The following is a 22,670-nucleotide window of genomic DNA, read 5'->3' as shown; positions in this document are numbered from 1 at the left end:
GAAGAGTTTAATACGCTTGTCTCAGATGTACTGGGTGACACTTTTCCATTATGACTGCAGTGATGCTGCCGTTGTGATGGTCCTCTGGACTTGTGTGTTTTGTTCATAAGATTGTTAAGGTATATGGTGTTTCCTCATGTTTTTAAAAAAAAATCCTGTCACATTGAAACTTCTGTCCACCTCTTTATCTACATGAATTAAATGAAAGCTGAAATTTTCATCACTGTAATTTTGATCAGTTATTAGTTTGATATTTACTGTGTTTGTGTGTGTGTTTGTGAGCGGGCCAGCGTGCGCAAGAATGCATGTGCGTACGTGTGTGCCTGCATGCCCATGTGTAGTAGGGCTTTAGCTTGTCCGTTGCTAGCTGTCTTTGAATAATGCTTTTGTTTCAAGTCGGTGCACTAGTGTACTACTTTATCTACAGCGGGCTTGATTGTGGGGCTTCCTCTGATTGCAAGTTTTTGAAGTCCAGTGAAATCGCGCGCAGATGCAGAATGCACCCCCTGGTTTTTCCATGGTAGACTACTCGGTCTCTGCGAACAGCAGTCTGCATTCTCATGCTGGCCACAGTGGCCGGTATGTATTTGGCATTTGTAGCTAGCCGAGCAGCGTTTGTGAATGCAAAACATTCAAACACTTTGCATTTAATTTGAAGTTTAGGTCAAATGTCCGTTCAATTGAAGAGATAGTTGAGACACTTGCAGCGGCGTTCGTGGAGAGAAAGGACGGAGATGCTGCAGGAGGGAGGGGTGTTTTAGGAGGTACTGTACGGGGGAGAGGCTTTGGAATTGGATGTGGAGTGTTGTAAGGCGTGAGGTTTGTCTTGGAGGAGTGGAGCATTAACGAGGCCTTGGAAGAGGAGATGGAATGAGGGGGAATGGAGATGCATCCATGTCAAATCCAAACACCACCCCCCCCTCCCCTCCCCTCCCCCCCCACAACAAGTGCAACTTTCCTGCCAGGTGCACGATAAAAGACAAAACAATAACATGCTTTTCATTTTAATTTATTAAAAAATGCGACAAACTGACACGTAAGCAAATATATATATTTGATATTAAAAGGCAAGGCAATAATGTGTAAATTTGTCATCACAGCTCATGGCAGTGTCAGTGACATGCTCAGCATGATCCTACTAGTGAGAGAAAGCTGAAATGAATCTAGGGTCAGTGCATTGGGCCAGTGCTATCCAGCATGAGAAATCGGTGTCTCTGACTGATCTGAAATAAGAAAAATAAACGCACACCCCCTACCCTGTGCCCTTGGGATCTTCAATGACCATGGCGAATCGGACCCTTTGGTTAACATCTCCCCTGAGGAAAAGGAAGGCACCCAGATCTCTGTACTGGGGTACTACAGTATGTTTCTATCCAGTCCAGGGAGAAGAGAACCTCCTGCTGACATGCTAACTTCTTCCAGCAGCCAGCTAGCTTTCCTGACACAGGAGTGTCCAAAATTCAAAAAGGGCCAGTGTGGATGCAGGGCTCTGTTTATGCTCAGCACTACAATGTCTGAATAATTGTGTTCTCCAGTCAAGACCTTTATAAGTAGAATCGGGTGCTGTAACATTCGACAAAAACAAAAAACCTGCAAACCTTTTCGGATAAGACTGTTCACCCCTTTTCTAGAGGGTCACACCCCACACCTGCTTAGATTCAGTACTAAATCATGAGAAGGGTACAGGGTGGCATGGCTGCTGGAATACCAGCTTTTATTTGTACCTTTTAAAATTTCAAACATGGAACCAATTTAGTTGCCCTTCTCTGTGCTTTTTTTTTTTTTAAAGAGCCTCAGTGGTAATTTCACATATGGCAGTCTGAGTGGCGACACCTTGAGTTGGGGTCTGGGTGATTGGCTGTCCTGTGTGTCCTTGACAGACAGGTGGACAGAAAGGAAAGCTGTTAGGTGGACATGAAAATAACAAGTTGCACAAATTAAGTAAATTGAGTGACACCACCTTTGATAAGTAAGCAGAAGGAGAGACTAAAAGGCTTTGCAGTAAGGAGTCCCAGTTTAACTCCAGACCTTGACTGCACTTTTCTCTTAAGTCTCCAGGCCGGAGCTCAGTGTGACGAGTGACACCTGCTGGCCACAGAGATGAACTGCGTTGTCAGTCACCATTGGCATCTCTGGCAGAAACTTTCATGCCACAGTTTGCTGTGTATTGGCCTGTGGGCTGGCCACTGTCTCTCTCTCACACACAGAGTCAGGGACTGATCAAGCTTCAAATCTCTTCTTCAGCTCGGACACCTTGACAGGGGGCAGGTGTTGCTCCTCACCTTCCGCAGTGATGTCAGGGTCTGTGTGCGTCTCACCAGGAGAGGGCCTCATGGGCGATGTTCTGATGGGCTTAGACGTGTCCCCCGGCTCGGGGGGGCCAGCTTCAGGGGAAGGTCTTTTGTTGGGAGAAGAATTTTTGAGGGCAGAGTTCCCGCCTCCGAAGGCATTGCCTGGCTTCCGGGCCCCGCCCCCTTCTCTAGCCTGAAACAGAGCCAGAGTAGACTGCACCCTGGGCATGGGGGACCTGTTTTCCCCCTGTTCGTCTGCCCCTCCCCCCAGCCCTGCCCCGACGTCAGGACCCGGCTCTGTCAGTTGGCCAGCTGGGGAGGGGCTGGGAGGGTCTGTGACCTGGCTGTCAGCACTGATCTGGGGTGTGCTCACACGCCCCTGTTCCTTTAGCTGGGCCTTCCATCCCGATTCCACTCTTCGTCCCGCTCCGGATGGCTTATCCTCCGAAGTGACCTCAGAGGAAGTGGCGGGGCTGAGGGTGGTGGTGGGGCTTTGAGCAGATACTGCCTCTGGTTCCATAGGTGAGGGTGGAGCTCCTGTTCGCTGAGGCTGGTTTTCATCTTGGTGCTCCTGGCTCTGAACCTCCTGCTGTCTCTCCTGCTCCTCCTCTTTTACTCTCTCCTCCTTCTCCTGCTGCTGGAGGCTCCTCACTTTCCTCCCTGCCTCTTGATAAGGCTCGCCAGGTCTGTCTTTTCCTTCATCTTCCAGCTCCTCCTCCTCCTTCTCCTCTTCTGCCTCCCCCTTCTGCTTGCCAGTCCCCTCCTCTTGCTCCTCCCCCTGTGCATCTGACCCCTCCTCCTGCTCCTCTGGCTCCTCCTCCTGACCCCAGCTCAGGAGACTTCCGCTCCTCCCAAGGGAGGCATTCAGACTCTCCTGGCTCGGTGCGGCCATCCCCTTCTGAAAAACACGGGAGAGTGAGACAATGAGGGACGGATGGCTGTGTGTCTGTGTATGTAAATGTGCATGCCCTTGTGTGTACAACTTGTTGTATAATTGTGTACGTACAACTTGCATGTGTGTGGATATGCATGTGTGTGCACATATATTTGTACATACATCTGTTCAGGTGGAGGAGTAACATGTAATCCAAAATAATGGTGAGTTTGCTCCCAAATAACTATAGATTTCAGAAAGAATTTTTGAAGCGTCCTCATAAAAACTCCCGTCTGTTTTTCGAGGGCTCCTACCCGAGTGATGTAGTCGGCCGAGTCGGGGCCGAAGAAGTCCAGGCTGCGAGTCCCGTACAGGAGCCCGCGCTCGTGCACGCTCCGAGTGCTGAGCGTGTCGAAGATCTCCCCCAGCAGGTCCATCTCTTCTGAGTCTGGCACCAGGTCTCCATCAACCTCATCCAACTGCACACTGTCTGAGCTGCCCTGATCCTCTTCCGCAGCCCTGACACACACACGCACACACACACACACACACACACACACATGCACACAGGTATTTACACACACGTATGTATACAAACATGCACACACGCACGTACACACACACACACACACACACACATACACATGCACACAGGTATTTACACACACGTATGTATACAAACATGCACACACGCACGTACACACACACACACACACACACACTCACACACGCACACACACACACACATGCACACAGGTATTTACACACACGTATGTATACAAACACGCACACACACACGCACACACACACACACACATACACATGCACACAGGTATTTACACACACGTATGTATACAAACATGCACACACGCACGTACACACACACACACACACATACACATGCACACAGGTATTTACACACACGTATGTATACAAACATGCACACACGCACGTACACACACACACACACACACATGCACACAGGTATTTACACACACGTATGTATACAAACATGCACACACGCACGTACACACACACACACACACACACATGCACACAGGTATTTACACACACGTATGTATACAAACACGCACACACACACGCACACACACACACACACATACACATGCACACAGGTATTTACACACACGTATGTATACAAACACACACACATGTACACACACACACACACACAAAACACAAACCCAGGTGTGCATATTCGGGCCCTTACTCTTCCTCCCAGTCTGGTCTCCAGGTGCTGCTCTTCTCTGGTGTTCTCTCCTCATGCTGGCGGTTGTACCTGCGAGCTGGTCGACGTGGCCGAGACTGACACACAGCACGATGTGGCACAGCAGAGCACAGTACAGCACAGCACAAACCAGCACAGCATAAACACAGGACAGCACGCATAGCACAGCACAAACACAGCATAAACACAGCAGGGCACATCACAGCACAAACACAGCACAGCACAGCATGAACACAACATAGTACAAACACAACACAGCATAAGCACAACGCGGCAAACATAGCACAGCACAGCGAGGCAAAGTGCACAGCATCACACAGTATAGTGCAGCACACAACACAGCACAGTAAAAACACAACAACACAGCACAATGGCGCAGCACATATAAATAACAGCAATGCAAGCAGAGAACACTAGTTACCATTTGAAAGGTAAAATAAGTGCTTAAGTCACCCATCTAAAGAAATGAATGAAAGGCTGAATTTTAAGACAGGGAAGTACTGGGGGAGGGACTTACCTTTCCAAAGTGCTGTGTGATTGGCAGGCGGTTCTGCAGACAGTCGGACTGTACCCGACGATGCACATAAGTTCCTGGGACTTCAGACCGCAGGGACCCCCCTCTGTAGAGCAGGGCCACCTCATTCTCCTCCTGTCAACATGCACATGATGCAGCTAAATGCACACATTCACCAGGAGAAGCACACATACACAAATACACACACGTTCACCTGGAGAAGCACACATACACAAATACGCACACGTTCACCTCGAGAAGCACACATACACACACGTTCACCTCGAGAAGCACACATACACAAATACACACACGTTCACCTCGAGAAGCACACATACACACACATTCACCAGGAGAAGCACACATACACAAATACACACACATTCACCAGGAGAAGCACACATACACAAATACACACACATTCACCTCGAGAAGCACACATACACACATACACACACGTTCACCTCGAGAAGCACACATACACACATACACACACGTTCACCTCGAGAAGCACACATACACACACATTCACCAGGAGAAGCACACATACACAAATACACACACATTCACCAGGAGAAGCACACATACACAAATACACACACATTCACCTCGAGAAGCACACATACACAAATACACACACGTTCACCTCGAGAAAAACACATACACACACATTCACCTGGAGAAGCACACAAATACACACACATTCACAAGGAAAAGCACACATAATTCAGACAGTATTCAAAACATTCACACAGTGAACACAACCTCGCAACCATCAAGTAAAAAAGAAAAACAGACAAACATACACAGACAATAGGAGGGATCTACCAATATAAAGTCTAATACAGATAGAAATCTACTTTTTTACCTTGGAACACAGAAGATTCTTCAAGCCGGACTTGGCATGACCTTTAGCCTGAAAGAGAATGCAAAAGAACAGGAAGTAATCCTCTTTGCCAGTAAGAAAGATCTAATCACTTGAAGAGCATTCCAAACGTTTATTTTTTTCTCCTTTCCTTGTCTCCTTTCCCAGCACGGAAGGCCAAACGGGTCAAAAATACATTAAATTTACGTCTGGAATCACAAGTTGTCAACGTCAGCTCATTCCATTTGCTTATTTTAACTCCTTGCTCCCTTACCTTGCTCCTAGCTCCACCCTTCAGAAGAGTCAAGGAATGGAAGCGGGCAGGGAGGAATTGAGGAAGCATTAAGGCAAGTGTAACGTCCTTGCTTTGTCAAGCAGTCAGTTTGAAGCCACGTCAATTACAGAGGTGGTAGAGGGGCAGAGGTGGATCCACAGGTCGATCATTATCATTAGGACGGGGTGTAGCACAGTGGGTAAGGAACTGGGCTTGTAACCGAAAGGCCGCAGGTTCGATTCCCGGGTAAGGACACTGCCGTTGTACCCTTGAGCAAGGTACTTAACCTGCATTGCTTCAGTATATATCCAGCTGTATAAATGGATACAATGTAAAATGCTATGTAAAAAGTTGTGTAAGTCGCTCTGGATAAGAGCGTCTGCTAAATGCCTCTAATGTAATGTAATGTAAATTATAAGTCACGCGTTTCCGAAAAAATACTTCTGCAAAGGATGAACTTGTGTTTCCTTGCTCAATAATTCTTTGGGAGCTTCTTAGCTCCTTATACTTTTCTGTGCTCTATTGATCTTGCCTGTTGTAATTGAGCCTGGCAATATGAACAGAAGGTGGGGTTTGCACTTTTTGAGAGTATTTAATTGGTTCCAATACACCAGACAAGATCAGTAAAGTGTAGAAAACTATTCGAATCCAAAACAAGTATGTATATGACCCAGGTCTGGTGGGGCTCCTGGGATAATTATTTGGGGCTTGACAAAAAACCTATTGCAACCTCGAGCTGGCCATGCGAGAAAACAAGGTGAGACGAACTGGAGGCTCTAATTATAGGGAGTAATAAATTTAGATATTACACACTAAAGAAAACATTGTTTTGCACCACCATTGACAGGTGTGGCGTCGCAGACATATCTTTTATTTACAGCACGCCTGACCCCAAATGTGTATAAATAAACTGTAGTGAATGTATTGTTTTTATTGTCTTTCCCTGAGTATCTGAGTATTTCATGCTTCAAACTTTTCCGCAAAACAAAAAGTGACATTTGAACTGTTATCCGTTACCGATCTTCTCATCCCACCTTGTTTGCCGGACTGCAGGAGGTGAAGCATTGCATTGTAGTATTATTATTTTTTTTTTTTTGCATAAATAGTTTGCATGCTTTGTACACTAAATTCTCTGTTGCACTGTGGGTATTTTTGAGGGCGCATGAATTTTACAGTTTAAATTCAGACAACAAAATGGCAGAAACTGAATATTGTGCACTATATATTGAACAGGGAGCAATTTTAGACATGGCTAGAGTCTTTGCTTTACGGTAAAAGGCAATTGTCACAAACAGGAAGGTGCTGAGTGCATTGATGAGAGAGTATATGATAACAAACGTCACTCACAGTCTTGCACATGTTGGCCTTAGACTTGACTGTGTGAATCAGAGCTCCGCCCCCTTTCTGCCAGGGAAAAAAAAGAAGAAAACCAAACAACCAATGAACAAACGAGATGCTAATGATGAAAAAATTGTCGTAAAATGCAGGTAAGGCCCCTTAATGTGATAAATTATACGGAAGAATCTGTCTTTGGCCTTCGTAACTTTTGTGGTCTGGCCGGTTGGTGCACATAGATATCTCATGCCATAAACAAAATCCACTCTTGTTCCATTAAGATCATTCAAAAATAATTCCCAGGAATTAGCTTTAAGAAGCAATGGCGATTAAGCATTTCTGTAAATGGGGTTTGTACCTTCAGGTTCCCAACCAGCTGCTGGTAGGATCGTCTGCCACCTGGAAAGGACGGAAAAACACATGAAAACCAGCTGAACGGGGCTCTTCCTCACCAACAGGCCAGAGGTCAGGAGGTCACAAGTCCATTAAGAGTGGTGACTGAACGTGGGTGAAATGCAAAGGATCTGAATGGACAGGTTGGGATGCCACAATATGTCCTTCATTCTGTGTTTAAATCTGCACAGGGAAAAAGGCCATCTGGGTGGGAAAGTGGGAACTTTTTTTTATGGGTTGGAAATACATCGAGAAGTTTATTTTTATGATTTCATTAAATAAAGTAATTTCTCTCTCTCTCTCTCTCTCTCTCTCTCTATACAAGACAGATGATCAACAATTTTTTTAATCCCCTCTGTCTCTCTCTTACCTGCAGACTCCCCACATTGAAACATTTCCTCCTCAAACAGATCCACGGGATCCTTCCCTCGGTTTATCAGCTCTAGGCGTCCGTCAATAAACTGTGAGACATCGCACACACAGACACACACACAGACAGACACACAGACACACACGGACACATGCAAACGCACAGGCACGCACGCGCACACACATGCACACACACGACAGTAAAATTAATTAACTATTAGATGTTTCAAACAGACGCGTGACCAGCGAGTGGCATTTTTATGAGGTCCCATCTCTGGAGTGGCATCCTCCCTCCCTCCCTGACTTCCTTCGTGGTTTCACTGATCTAAAGTGACTGCTGATTGGTGAGGTGAAGTCTCTGCCTTATTGCTTTCACCTGTCGTGCTCAGGTGAAGAAATGAAGGCACCATGCAACATTGGAGCTAAGTGAAACAGCACAATCCTGGGTTAAATAATTATTTGAAATTCTTTAACTCTTTGAACACCAATACAATGCCTGCAAATTACAGATCATTAAAAAAAACAAAAAAACGCCTATATTCACCAATATTCAGATCAAGCCTCTTATTTCATATTATTGCATGGTTAGTATCATGTTTTCATAAACATTCAAATGTGTATATGACCTTCTATCGGCAGTGAAAGTTATACATCCAGCCGGCCGCAGAAAAGGACAGAACAGCCTGTTTCCAGGTTAGTCTCTCCCAACATATATGCCAAACATCAATGTGATCATCGCCACATAAATAACAAGACAGCCTTATAACTTAACCTTTGGCATCAAAGTTATTACATGCAGGGTTCCTGCAGGTGGCAGCACTGCACAAACTCGGCTGGGCCTGCTAGAAATTCTATTTTTCTGTCCTAAACCTCATACATATTTCTGGGTAACGATAACCAAACAGAGCAAGTAACTGTTTGTGATCCATAACCTAGCTCATTTTTCGTGGTGGGTAAGCCGGGCGTCATTACTTAACTATATGTTACATGTCATAACCAGCAGATGGCATCGCTGCACAAACATACTGCTCACAAAATGTGAGAACTACAGGTTTTTGGCAGCCACAAGACAAAAAGCAGTGTTAGAAACTGCAGTGAGACTACCTAACTGTCTTGTCGGCTGCTGCAGCAACACCATTTCAACACTAGAAGGGTCATATAGGTCAGTGAAGAGTTGCAGTCAATATAAACAGCCCCATTTTGGTTCTTGTTTCTGTGAGACTTCAGTGTTTCCATGCACGTTAGCTTTACCTGCTTGAAGAACTGCAGGTGGACAGCACTCTCCAGAAACTGCCTCATGCTGTGAGACTTGTGCTTCAGGAAAGATTCCTCGCAAAACCTGAGTGGACCCCCCTCCTTGGAGGAGCACAAAACAAAGAAAGGGGACTGAATTCACTGACTGGTTACGGACACCGATACCAAACTTGTAACGTGGACTCACGAACTCTGCCCATCATTCCCCTGCAGCCAATGATATCGAATCTCTGAACGCCGCGGTCCAATCACACAACACCCTGGCGCTGGTCAGTTAAATCTGACTGCTAGCTGAGAACAGCACAGCAGTGCATGAGTGCATTCCGCGGCTATTCCTTTGGGTGTGTCTTTGCTTGCAGGGGTTGCAGGCAGGGCTTCAGTATCCCACATGACCCTCCCCTATGCTGGCAGCTGTTCCCTCAGCCCCACGGCCTCGAACCCGGAGCTGACAAATGGCCCAATCGGATGTATAGATCTTACGGGGGGTTGTGGCGGGGTGATGATGTTTTAGTGTGGTTGGTAAAAAGGGTCATTAAGATAACTCATGTAACGACAATGTAAAGATAATGTCTGTAATGTAACCCTTTTATTTTAATAAAGGGACACCATACAACCTCTCCTTTTTTATATTTTAAAAATCTACAGTCCCTTTTTTTTAACATACCCTGTTTAATGCCTCTAATCATGCCACATACAACAGTATGCACTCACATCCAGTCACTGCTTCACCAATGCCCCTTTTGTGCCTGGTATGGCTCTTCATGTTATATTGTAGGTTTAGGAACTGACTACTACTATTTTTATTTTTGGGAAACTGCCAATTACAAAATGCATTTTACAAGTGACTCTCGATAAGAGCATCTGCTAAATACTCAAATACAAATTTAAATGCAAACAGTTTTTCCAGATGTATGTGATGTGGTGCACATATACATACAAGACCGAGCTGAGTATTTCATGCTTAAGCAATTCATGATTTGGAAATGATGAGAATCAAAATAATCATTCCTTTGCCAGTCCTTCCTGAAGGGGAAACATGGCCACCCAATAAATGTTTTTCTTGATGAGTGCCTGTCAGCACATGTGGGAAATGAAGACGCTACTGTTGCCTGCTCAATTCCCCATTTGGGACGTGTAGGTGGAGACTCACCGTGGGGCTCAGCAGTGCATCTCTGTACCCCCCAAAAAGCAGAGCCTGTGTCTTCAGGAAGGCTCGAGCCACGCCCGAACCTGGGGCCGTAGACTGCTTCTTCAGCCGAACCTTCAGCAATGAGAGCTGGAATATGCAAACACACGAGCTACAGTCTATAACGCACACACAGACACACACACACACTTTTGATATGCAGACAAGCACACACACACACAATGGGGCTCCACTCAGGTATTTACACATACGCATTGACACACGCTCCCAAACCTGATGTATGTACATTCACACACACACACACACACACACACACATTCAGCACCTCAAAACACAGATATACCCAAACACACACACACATACACAAGCACATGCACATACATGCGCACACACACACACAACATATACACACAACGCAATTTGCTCAGCATATCCAATGTATGTTCTGTGTCCTGAACAGATACAGTAAAGATGTGTTCTTGGGCTTTACCACGTCTGACGGAATCCTTTTCAGGTCCTCGAATGGGGACTCCAGTGTGTTTGTGTCCACGTTCAAAATGACCACATCCTCCAAAGCCCTGCTCCTCACTTTCTGTACAGCACAGCAGGATGAAAAACATACTTTAATTCATATTGGGGACCACACAAACCAGCAGGAAGTGTAGAATATGCAGTGAGAATGACAGGCATGGGCTGTGGTGCATGGATGAGTCACAGCTTCGCATCCAATCCAGACCATGCCAGGGCCAACTGTGGCCAGTAGCTCTATGGGGCAATTGACGACTGTGACGTTCATTGCTATTCAGCAACCTCTCCTGGTCGATTGGGCACCCATAAATTGCAGTCAAAAGCCGCATACGAAAGGTCTTACTCTGACTCCACACTAAACAAGCTTAACTGTAATTTGCGATTTTAAAAAAAGCAGTTGGTGAACACCATGTGTTTCAGAGGAGAACCATGGATGATGTCTACACTTTCCCGAATCGGCAGTGGGGTTCGCAGCATGAACGCAGCTGTGGTTGCAGACGACTGGGCATTCCAAATCGGGGTGGAAACTGCCCCGTGTTAGGCACCAAATTTATTTTAAGCATGGTAGCTACCTCCATAAGACTGGAGTGGACACCAATGATGTAGGGCATGGGAGCACTGTGGAGAGAGATAGAGAGAGAGAGAGAGAGAGAGAGAGAGAGAGAGAGATGTTAGTGACATGGAAATAAAAAAATATGCATCGCCCATTTTTTTCTCCATTCTATTTACTTTTATGTATTATTATATGATTATTATATGATTATTTGCCACTAACATCATCAGCATTATTATAATTACCACTTATATTGATTTTTGTGATGCACTTTCATTTATTTATTATGATCATTATTATTATTTTTTTATATATTCATTTTATTCCCCCATTCTTATTTCTCAATCCCCCAATCAGAAGAAAGTTCTTGTTTTAATGTATGGTTACTGTTCATGTGTTTTTAGTCTTTGATGTTTACATCAAAGGATACAAGTATTGTTCTATGTTAAATGTATGTTTTTTATAACATTGTATGCTTTAGCAATACGAAATTTACTGTTTTGTCATGCCAATAAAGCAAACTGAATTGAGTTATAGAGATGTTAATGCTAATGCTGGCATGATGCGAACGATACTGTAGAGTAAATATTGGAGGAGAAGCAACAGGAACAACAAGATTATTGGTACAGAAGAGCTAGTAGCAATCCAGCACTTTAGTAGAGTGCTAAAAAGTATATAGAAGCACAGACGTTTTAGCCAATAGCACCCACCAACTGCTTTAGTCCTTAGAATTTACCAATAGTTTTAACCCTTAGTACTCACCGGCAGCTTTAGCCCATAGCCCTTTAGAGCCCTAGCACTCACCAGCAGTAGTCCAGCAGATGAGGGGGGAGCACGGGGATGAATATGTGTTGCCAATACATGGGGTAGAGCATGGCACTGCAGGCGTGGACACAAGCCGTCAACTGGGGGGAGGAGGGGGGGGGATTGCAGAGTCAGGGGGTACATTCGAGACACCCAAAACATTATGCAAATATTTAACATCAGGACCACACCCTGTATGAACATCCAAAAGCAGAATGTTGAATGTATGATGAGTGGATTTAATCTGGTGGTCACATTACATCATCATCTCATTTACAATAGGTCACCCCACCAATCAATATAGCACAACCAATATCCCACAGTGCACCGCACCCATCTCCTGAGTACTGTTTCAAAACCTTGCAACCCATTCAGCACGAACATGTGAAATGTACCATAACATTCTGTCTATTGAAAAAGTCCAGGACCAATTCATACATGGAGAATGGTACGGCAGCCAATCAACAAAGAATGAACCACATCAGATGCCAATCAACAATTTGCACATGCTGCCATTTGACGAAACGTTAACATTGCTACTCGTCATCACAGAACACTGTCACAGCCAATGAATGAACAGTGAACAGCATTAAGGTCAATCAATGCCCAGTCAATCAAGTCCATCACAGCCAATCAACAACTAGTATTCATAACAAGAGCCAACAACCCACAATTGCTGCTTATCAGTGAACCCTGAATATTGTTATAGGAAATCATCATCACGAAACACTGTCAATGCCAATCAACAAGCACTACACACTGCCACAGCCAATAAGATGTTCCATCAATGAGGTGTTGATGAACTCACCGTGCTCAGCTTGGTGGAGCTGATGATAATTCTCCGTTCGAACAGCATGCTGGCGTAGAGCTGCAGTAGATTACTGACATCCACAGCCACCACCAACTCAGTCAGGTTCCTCTGCAGGACACACACACACGCACACACACACACACACACACGCACGCACGCAGGCATGCACACACACACACACACACAGGTGCACATACACACATGCACACACACATACAAAACACATGCACACACATACACACACGCACAAACACGGACAACCGTAAAGGCAAATGCACACAGACATGTGTTCAGAAATATATTTGTAGAAAATGTATCGTTCATTGTTCAAATTTATGATGTACATAGTGTTTCCCTTTTTCTTCAGTATATTAGCTACATTACTTGCATTTACAGTTGCAGATGCGCAAAATCATAATTACATCACATGACTTATATCAGCAACAGTGATACAGACCAGCCCAACAATAAGTGTTGGTGGAGAGACTGGCAAGACAAGCTGTGTGGATAAGATGAGGGGATGAATCTCAATACAGAGAGAAGGATGGCATTAGAGGATGCTTAAAAAAGTGCTCACACTTTCTGGGATGGAGGGAAGACTCCCGGGGTCAGGAGCAATGAAGTAAGGGATCTGAGAAAGAGAGAGTTGGAGAGAAAGAGAAGCGGTCAGCATGGAGGTTACCGTGACAACAGAGGCTAAGTCTTTACTGTTGGACCTGGAGTAACCATGGGTTAGGGTTAGGGTTAGGGTTAAGACACAAGCACTCAGATACACAGTTGGATTAGCAGGGTTACGACCAAGACTGTCGCTCATAAACACAATTAGAACCAGGGTTACCAAGGATACAAGCACCCAGATTCACAGTTGAAACTGTGGTTACCATGGGAAAGCTAAGAGGCTCCTCCCCTTATTCAGGGGGGGTTGGTTTGGTTAGATGCAGTGCTGAACATACTGTGTGAGGTGAGGAAACCTCACCTGCCAGGAACGTGGTCTCCTGAGTCCCTGAGAAGAGCCTTCATAGAGTGGGAGGGGCCATTTCTCAGCTCAGGAAAAAGGATGCACCACTTCCAAATTCTGAGCTTGTCACTGACAGCCAGTGACTTTATCTTTTTCATGCATAGACATGGGGACACGCACACACACACGCACACACACAGGTATACCATGCTCAGGTATGCACATACACATATGCATGTACATGAGCACTCACAAACATCCACATATATACATACAAGCAGAAGTACACACACACCTGGCACCTGATTTCACGCTCAGTTTCCTTACTCACACAGAGAAACTCAGTCAGGAGAGAGTTGTAGAGTGAGAGGGTCAGTGAATGAGTGAGTGGTATTACAGTAGAGATACAGGCAAGAACAGAGCTATTCTGGTGTGTTGTTTCAGCCATGTCGGTTAGACAGCTTGAGGTTAGTCCAGAACATGCTTTTAGGAGGCTGGAGAGTTAGTCTGATCCAGAATTGGGGAGGGATGAGGTTTCGGGGAACATGTCTTCTCCAGGTTTTGTGATTGGTCACTTGCTGGGGTTAGTCCAGTTTCTAGTTTTAGGGAGATGGTTAATATTTACTCATTTATCATTTTTATGGAAGTGCCACTGACAATAAAGGTGGTCTATTCTTGGTTTTTGGGTGATTCATCTGGCCTAGATTTTAGGGGAGAGAATGTTGGTTCTCTGCTTGGTTTAGAGAGACTGTTTCTCATCCTGCCTTTAAAGGATTCACCTCTTCCTGTTGTGGAGGGATTGGTGTCATTCTGGTTCTAGGGGACTCAAGCCTTTCGCACGCTTCAAATGACCTGGTTCATACGACGCGTTGTTCGACCACGTAGGACAGTGTTCTTGTTCATTCCTTTAGTCTTTTCTTGGCTTTGCTAACGTTGGTTCTGGGGTTAGTCTCTCCCTGGTTTGGAGAAATTAGTCTCTTCCTGGTTTTAGGCGGTTAGTCAAGCCCAGGGTAGACTGCAGCGAGGTTCCAGGACTCACCCCTGATCCTCCCTTCCCCGGTGGGGGGGGTGAGAGGCAATGGAGGGACTGCTGCACCCCCACTCTGACCTGTAGCTGCTCACCCTCCATGGGGAAAAGACACAATCATTCTGCTGGAATCAAGCGTACAACAAAAATGTGCTGTATGCAACAGGTGTGCAATTTCCGTAACTGGTCAGGTATGCTCTGTGTGTAACCGGTGTGCAATTCCCACAACAGTTCAGGTATGCACAGTGTGTAACAGGTGTGCAATTTCCGTAACAGTTAAGGTATGCGCTGTTTGTAACAGGTGTGCGATTTCCATAACAGTTCAGGTATGCGCTGTTTGTAACAGGTGTGAGATTTGCACGACAAGTGTGAAGCCATTGTGTGTGACAGGTGTGTGAGAGGTGCGTGATGTACCTAGGGAATGTCTGTGCTATGCTGCGTAGTGTACAGGTGTGTGCTGTTCATGACAGGTGAGAGGCAGGTGGAGGAGACACCTAAGACACATTGGAAACGACGTGACCCTGGTACTGCGCAATAGGGCTGTGTCGTTGATTGAAAACTTCAGACAAAGGGACGAGGACTCGGGAGGTGTCACATGGGAGTCATGTGCCGCACTCCTGAGTTGAACCTCACATGTGCGCAGGTTGTTAACGACCGACTGAGTGTCATAATACAGGTGTAAAGTTATTGGAAACCAACAGCACGTGTGACAGTGATACAGACCGCAATACTATGAGCTATTACAGTCAAATCACCGTGTTACAAAACCCTTCGTCACCTGTCAGCAAACAAACGACCAAAACACTTCTTCAGGCGGCGGGGCCTCCTGCGGGAGATAAGAGCCATCCTGAGATCTGATTAGCTGGTGTGGACTTACCAGCTGTAGAGTGACAGAGCTGTTGACCTCTGGCACAGGGTATTTGTAGAGGGCGGTGAGTAGCTCTCGCATCTCATTGGTCTGTTGTGGAATGCAGGAACATTGACAATCACACCACACATGAAGTAACACATTTCATTGGCTGAATTTCATCAAGAATTGTCAATATAGAGTTACTGAACATGACCATTTTTAAATGTGTACAAGTTTGGAATTGCTCTTTGGTTGTTCTATATTTTATTGTCGTTTCATTTATTTACATCTTTTAATTAGGATCACAGTTTCTTTCTTTTTGTACCTTTTTACTATTAACTTACTTAAATGTTTCATTTGTAGTCCGCAAAGTGCATTGAGCTCAATGAGAAAAGTGTTAAATAAATAATTGTTATGATTGTAATTATTATTTTTATGCATAATTGCATGTTTGCTTGTCAGTCTATGAATTACAAAATTGGTTAAATGCTTTATTACCTGATATTTTATCTTTGTGTTTAATCACTCCTGTGGCTGTTAAAGCCCCTACAATAGATGAACACTTTTTTGTGACAGAAACAACATTGTGCTTACCTGGCCTTTTGTTAAACAGTCTGCAAGATTGTTCAGAAGTTTGTAGAATACCTCAAACCAAGGCAGGTAGCTAAAATAAAGAGCGAAGAGGTGAAGTAAATGTTTTTTTAATGCTTGAAAGACGCATCCACTGATGGGGTCATTTTTAATGTCAGAAGGGTAGATATTAAAAAGGAGACTGAAGAGAAAGAATGAGTGTTTGTGTGTTTGCACGTGTGTGCATGTGTGTGTGGTGTGTTTGTGTGTGTGTGAGAAAGTGTGTGTGTGTGTGTGTGTGTGTGTGTGTGTGTGTGTGTGTGCGCGTATGTGCATGCGTGTGAAAAAAATCCAATCAAACACCCACAGACAACATGCTGGAAGGTTCTTGTCTGATACCCAGGGAGATGAAAAATAAGTTACACAGCCCACCCTCCGGCAGAAAAAGGACCACAATCCTCACCCTCCAGGAGGTGTTTGTACTGCCTTCCCAGACGTGGTTGCAGGAGAAGAGAAAATTAAATAAATCTGAAGAGTTTAGACAGGGCAGACTCCCTGTATTGTGACATGGTGTTCCTTCAGCAGAAGCAGGAGAATTATACAATGTGTGTGTGATGAGTGTGCGTGTGTGTGTGTGTGTGTGTGTGTGTGTGATGAGTGCGTGCGTGTGTGTGTGTGTGTATGCGTGGGTTATAAGAAGTGGTAAGTATAGGTTGCCTAACCTCAGGATGCAGAGACAGGTCCTGGAGCTAGACGTCAGGCGACAGAAACCAAAGCGCTGGCATCCCTCCAGGTCCGTGAGCACAAAGGTGAAGTGCTGAATTGCTGCAGTCTCCTTTACCCTGGAGATCACAGACAGTCACACTCTCCAAAGATACCATAGATACGGACACTTTCCCATAGATACCATAGATCCAGTCACATTCTCCAAAGATACCACAGATACAGTCACACTGTCTAAAGATACCACAGATCGAGTCACACTACAAAGATACCATTTTATCCAGATCTTCTTCTTGTCAGCACCAGGCCATTTGAGCCGTTTCAGGACTTGCCACCAGCAAGTTAGCCATTTACTGCCAAAAGGCAGTTCCCACTCACTTCACCAGACTGCTTATTGGTTAAAATCCCAGACAGCCTCAAACAGCTGCTCATTGGGCCTGTGATGCCCATCCCTGGGGTGATTTTGGCAGTTACCTCTCTATGTCGTAGGGAAAACAGAACCGGGGCAGGGTCTGGAGAGACTCCTGAATATGGAGGAGAAACACAAGAGGGCCTCATCATGCAAATGGACTTCCCTCACGTTTTTCATTGCGTGTATGAGTATAAGAGCATCTTACCTCATCACTGAAATCTTCCGGAAACTGAAATAAAACTCCTGGATCTGTGAGCCAAGTAGACAGACAGACATTTGAATGAACAAATAATAAGACTCATTTTCAACTTTCTGTTCAAAACAGATAACATTGCTTAAGGAGGGAAGTGTCAAACGCCACACCAGCAATATAAAACACAAGTGTTTGTGTATACACCATGGGTGTCAGAATTCAGTCCTGGTAGGGTTGCACTGTCTGCTGGTTTTCAGTGTACTTGATTGGTTACAGAATCCACACACCTTATTCTCGATTTCCAAAATGGCTGCTGATTGAAAGGAAACCATAGAATCCTGCAGACAGAGCAGACCTCCAGTTTTGAGTTTAACACACACGGGGCTCATTCCAGTTGCTTATTTTATCCATCCTTGTCTCCTCAGTCCTTACCTGTGGGTCTACCTCACCCCATCTACCACATCTCTAATTTACGTGGCTTCAAACTGACATTTGACTGAACAAGAGCGTTCCATTTGCCTAATACATGTTTCCTCATTTACTTTGACCTTATGTTCTTTCCTTGCAAGAAGGTAAAATTAAGTGATTGGAATGAGCCCCTGGTAAATGCTAATCCTGTCGAACAATGTGAGAAATGGCTGTTATGGGCGCCCTCTGCAGGAACTCATTAGTAACTGCACATGTAGGCTTCAGGCTTCACAAAATAAGTTTGTGTATATTATATATTTTGGCAAGTAAATAAAAAAGCTGGATTTAACTTTTACAGCTTGTTGAATTTCATATAAATGCTGTTGTGATGGACATACTGTATATCCAACATAGCAGCAATATCAATGAACTTTGTGGGTTTGTCATGTCTTCCTCATTCTGCTCAAAGAGCAGTCCTTCTGGGAGGCCTGTATTAAGGTTTTAGACCACATGTTAGCTGAAGGAACAATCTATAGTGCAGATCTTTATTCAGTATTTACTGTTTAAAATAACGTAAACTATGACTTCTGTTCTGCTACAGGATGGTGTCAATGGCCCCCAGCCTTCCCCTCCCCCCCCTCTCTCTCTCTGTGGTTTTCTGCGGGCAGGTCACCTGACAGGAAGTTGAGCTGTTTTCAGGCCTGAGGTACACCGTTAAAAAAAAAAAAACTGCTGATTATCACTCCCATTGAGAATCAGCAGGTTTCTTGTCTGGCTCTGTCCCTGCCTACAGACGCTCACTGGCCCTTTCTGACAAACTGGCATGTTGGATCCTGTTTCTTATCTGTTTCTTGCCATCTCTCTTTCTAAATAATTAATCATCCTGCCCTTTTCCTCTTCTCCTTCTCTCTCACTCTCTGTATGTGTGTGTGTATGTTTGTGTTGACCTACTCCTGTTCTCACCTTTGTCTTTAGCAATAGGACAGGAGGCTTCAAAGAACCAATAAAAAGTTCTCTCTGGATTTTCTCTGAAAAAAAAAGGAAGACACATTTTAGAGCACAAGCCTTTGCCAGCTAAGATTAGAGTTTAATAGGTCATACCTCCTGTGTAAGAAAGAAGAACCAAAACTTTTTGACTCATATCTAAAGTGGCACAAATGGATTTATGAGCAGTCTATAGGTTAACATGCACATGTGAAGGGTACCTGTTGTATTTACATGGCACATAGCTGACATATTTCCTCATCTGTATACGTTAGTGTTGTGCACATACATTTACATATTCCTTTGATGTCAGTAGGTTTGCATGTACATGGAGTTGGCATGTTCAGACCTGTGCAAGAGGTGCTGTAGCATCATAGTACATAGAGTCCAAGTGATGCAGTTGGTACATGTAAGGCATTAAAGGAACACTGTTTCTCTCCCCCATTTGTTTGCCTGTTTAACTGCAATGTCCTTCCTGCACTGCAATGTTTTACCAGTACTGGACTCATCTATTCTAATATTCTGTAGCAATGCTGCACTTGTGTCGTGTACCTGTTTTCTTGCTGTTGTGTCTACCTGTTGTAATTGTAGCACTACACCAAAACTTCCAGACACTGTTTCTGGAGATCTACCGCCCTGTAGGTTTTCACTCCAACCCTTGGAAAGCACACCTCATCGAACAGCTAGAGATCTTATTGAGCTACTTCTTATTAGATTCAGGCGTGTAAAATGAAGTGAAAATTTGCATTAAGGCAGATATCCAGGTACAGGGTTGGGCAGCCCCACACTACACCCATATTACCCATAATGCACATATCTCTGACCCCCAGCAGCACGGGGTGGATGTAGGAACCAGACCTCCCATGACCTCATTTGTTCAGGGGGAAAAACGTAAGGTAAAATATCTTCACCAAAATTCAAGTGGAATCAAATTTTTTTTTAAATGGCTTTGTGGAGGATTTTACAAAAGCAAAGAGAAAGGTCAGAGTGAAATCTGGGGTGGGCCAGTGAACAGTCCGATCATAACACACACACAAAAAAACTGCCCATCATCCAGTACACCCCCCTCCCCCAAGAAGGTAACCTGCATTCCACTCACATGGAATTTGGACACAAAATAAACCATTTCCTTTTTGTGCTTTCATAAGTATCTCTCTCATTTTATTTGTATTGATTGAAGTCATTACTTCAGACTGTTCTGTTTCATTGTATTTTCTGCATGACACTGCCTCCGATGATTTCCCCTTGCATTTCCTTTTGCTTTGAAATATACTTTTCACACACTCTTCTTGCAAGTACCTTCGATAAATGTAGTTAAACCCTAAAATGCTGTGTCTCGTGTCAGTGTACTGAATGTTTGAATTTAAAAAAAAGTTTTAAAAATATTAAGGCTATTAAAACTGTTTGAGAGAACATGGACAGAATCACTCAATCTTGAAGTCTTTTCAGTAATTTTAAGTACTTCATCCACAAAGCATGTTCAACCATATCAGCGAAGGGTGTATTGTTTATAATAACTTTTCTATTTTAATAATTCACTATGTCTTCTGGTTTATCAGAGGCACCTGATTGCTCTAGAGATGACAGAGTCTTTGGTATGGCTGTTAGTCTATTTTTACATCATCACAAAGACATTGTGTCGGGAGATGTATAGGTCTGTGTTCTATTAAACTATAACACCATAAGCACTGATAAGGTTAAGTTTTCTGAGTTAATGTGTTAGAGGCTGGAGGCCTTCAGTTTGTATGCAATGCAACTTTACCGCTTCTTTCCTGTACGAGAGAGACTTGCGCCTTAAGGAAGTGAACTGCAAACCGCAATGAGAAGAGTAGAGAAGAGGAGAGGAGAGCAGAACAGACAAGAGTGATCAGCAAAAAACAGAAAGTGTGAGAGAGAGAGAGAGAGAGAGAGAGAGAGAGAGAGAGAGTTTGCACTCACTTCAGCCTGGACCCCATTGCCACCCTGCGCCTTCACGTCCCATGCGAAGAGGGGAGAAACGATCGTCGCCAAAAGCCGGAGAGGAAAGCGATCACATCACAGACGCAGCCAGCTCACCCCGAAGGCCAACTGCAGCACCCTGGCTACCCAGCTGAAGGGCCTGACACCAGCCGTCTCACTTCCTGATCTGTGCATGTGTGTGTGTGTGTGTGTGACGTCTGTGCATCTCTCTAAAGATAGGAAACGTATCCGGCTCTATGAGTGCCTGTTTCACTTAACGGATACTTCTGTTATTTTTTGCCCTCTACCATTAGCCCCCCTGAATACACATACATATTCACAAACATGAAGGCACACAGAAAGTACATAATCGTGTGACAGGTTCACTGGCACGTTTTGGAGAACTGATAGATAGAAAATGTACTTCCTCCTTGATATTACCTCACTGCAATGTAGCTCCACCCGTTTCCCTTCCCTTAATCAAATTTGCTTACACCTGCATGCTTCAAAAACATTGTGACACCAGAGGAGAGAAGGGGGGGGGTTTGAGGGGGATCCCTGTCAGGACTCAGCACCAGCACAGCCTCACCCATAAAAAGGATTTTCTTACAATTTAACATTTTAAAATGAATAATTAAATAGCTCCAAGCTTAGCACCTCCAGAGGATAACATCTAGCACCACCTCGTTATGAGAGCTTGTCTCAGTTGTGACAGAACATTTATTTTTAACATCCAAAGCTGACCTCACTGACCAAAGAGTGAGATTCACCTCCTCTGCAGTGACTCATCTGACATTTGGAATTAAATGAGAGCTAAATTTGAGCTTAAATGATTCCCCTACAGCCCTGCTACTGAAATTACAAGGTTTTTGGTTCTGAAGTGGTTGCTCAGATTAAGGAGAAAACAAGATCCAGTGGCAGCCTGCAGCTCTCCAGGACCAGGATTGCAGACCACTAAGTTGCTCTTGCAAGGGAATTTACCCAAATGTTCAGGTGAGTTAATGCTGTCCTCCAGTAGAATGTTTCCGATCTTTCAAAATTGCATTTCAGATGTTTTAGAGGAGGGGTCTGCAACCGTGGTCTTGGAAAGCCACGTCTGCTGGCTTTTGTTTTCACCTACGAATTGGCACCCTCAGATCCAAGTAACCAAGTGAAGTGAGTTAACTGTGTAATGAACTACTTTAATTGATTAAGTGCAGAGTAACAACACAAACCAGCAGAACCTGCGGCTCTCCAGAACCCAGGTTTCAGATCCCTGTTTAAGAGTCTAGTTTGCTAATCCTATCACACAAACTTAATAAGAAATAGACAAATAAATGAATTGATAACATGGACAGTTGAATAAA

General features: G+C 44.4%; 1 protein-coding gene across 5 annotated transcripts; it reads right to left on the bottom strand.

Annotated features, from left to right (window-relative positions):
- Window positions 1-993: 993 nt before the first annotated feature.
- On the bottom strand, window positions 994-21,709 carry dennd1c (DENN domain containing 1C). Of its 5 annotated transcripts, none has more exons than XM_064323502.1 (23): window positions 21,325-21,709; window positions 19,366-19,430; window positions 18,007-18,050; window positions 17,864-17,913; window positions 17,389-17,508; window positions 16,691-16,760; window positions 16,124-16,204; window positions 15,259-15,342; window positions 13,839-13,892; window positions 13,259-13,369; window positions 12,451-12,551; window positions 11,666-11,711; window positions 11,056-11,157; window positions 10,569-10,694; window positions 9,416-9,520; window positions 8,166-8,256; window positions 7,761-7,801; window positions 7,415-7,471; window positions 5,797-5,844; window positions 4,932-5,063; window positions 4,397-4,491; window positions 3,480-3,684; window positions 994-3,189 (listed from the first exon to the last, which is right to left on the bottom strand). In XM_064323502.1, exons 1-23 carry the CDS (start codon window positions 21,339-21,341, stop codon window positions 2,221-2,223), a joined length of 2,814 nt encoding a protein of 937 aa, XP_064179572.1. In that variant the 5' UTR covers window positions 21,342-21,709; the 3' UTR covers window positions 994-2,220. The 5 variants fall into 5 exon arrangements, with proteins under 5 accessions (XP_064179572.1, XP_064179573.1, XP_064179574.1 ...); XM_064323503.1 differs by having other exon boundaries at window positions 15,259-15,333; XM_064323504.1 differs by lacking the exon at window positions 15,259-15,342.
- Between the last annotated feature and the right edge of the window lie 961 nt (window positions 21,710-22,670).

Source organism: Anguilla rostrata, chromosome 2 (genome assembly GCF_018555375.3).
Source record: "Anguilla rostrata isolate EN2019 chromosome 2, ASM1855537v3, whole genome shotgun sequence".
NCBI lineage: Eukaryota > Metazoa > Chordata > Actinopteri > Anguilliformes > Anguillidae > Anguilla > Anguilla rostrata.
Note: the sequence above shows the minus strand (reverse complement) of the source record. Positions and strands in the feature narration are given on the sequence as shown.

Bases quoted from the DNA above. Each gene is read 5' to 3' on its own strand.
- dennd1c (XM_064323502.1), bottom strand. The intron at 4,492-4,931 runs GTAAGTCCCTCC...GCTGTGTGTCAG, and splicing joins TCACACAGCACTTTGGAAAG to TCTCGGCCACGTCGACCAGC. The intron at 3,685-4,396 runs GTAAGGGCCCGA...TGTGTGTGTCAG, and splicing joins AGACCAGACTGGGAGGAAGA to GGCTGCGGAAGAGGATCAGG.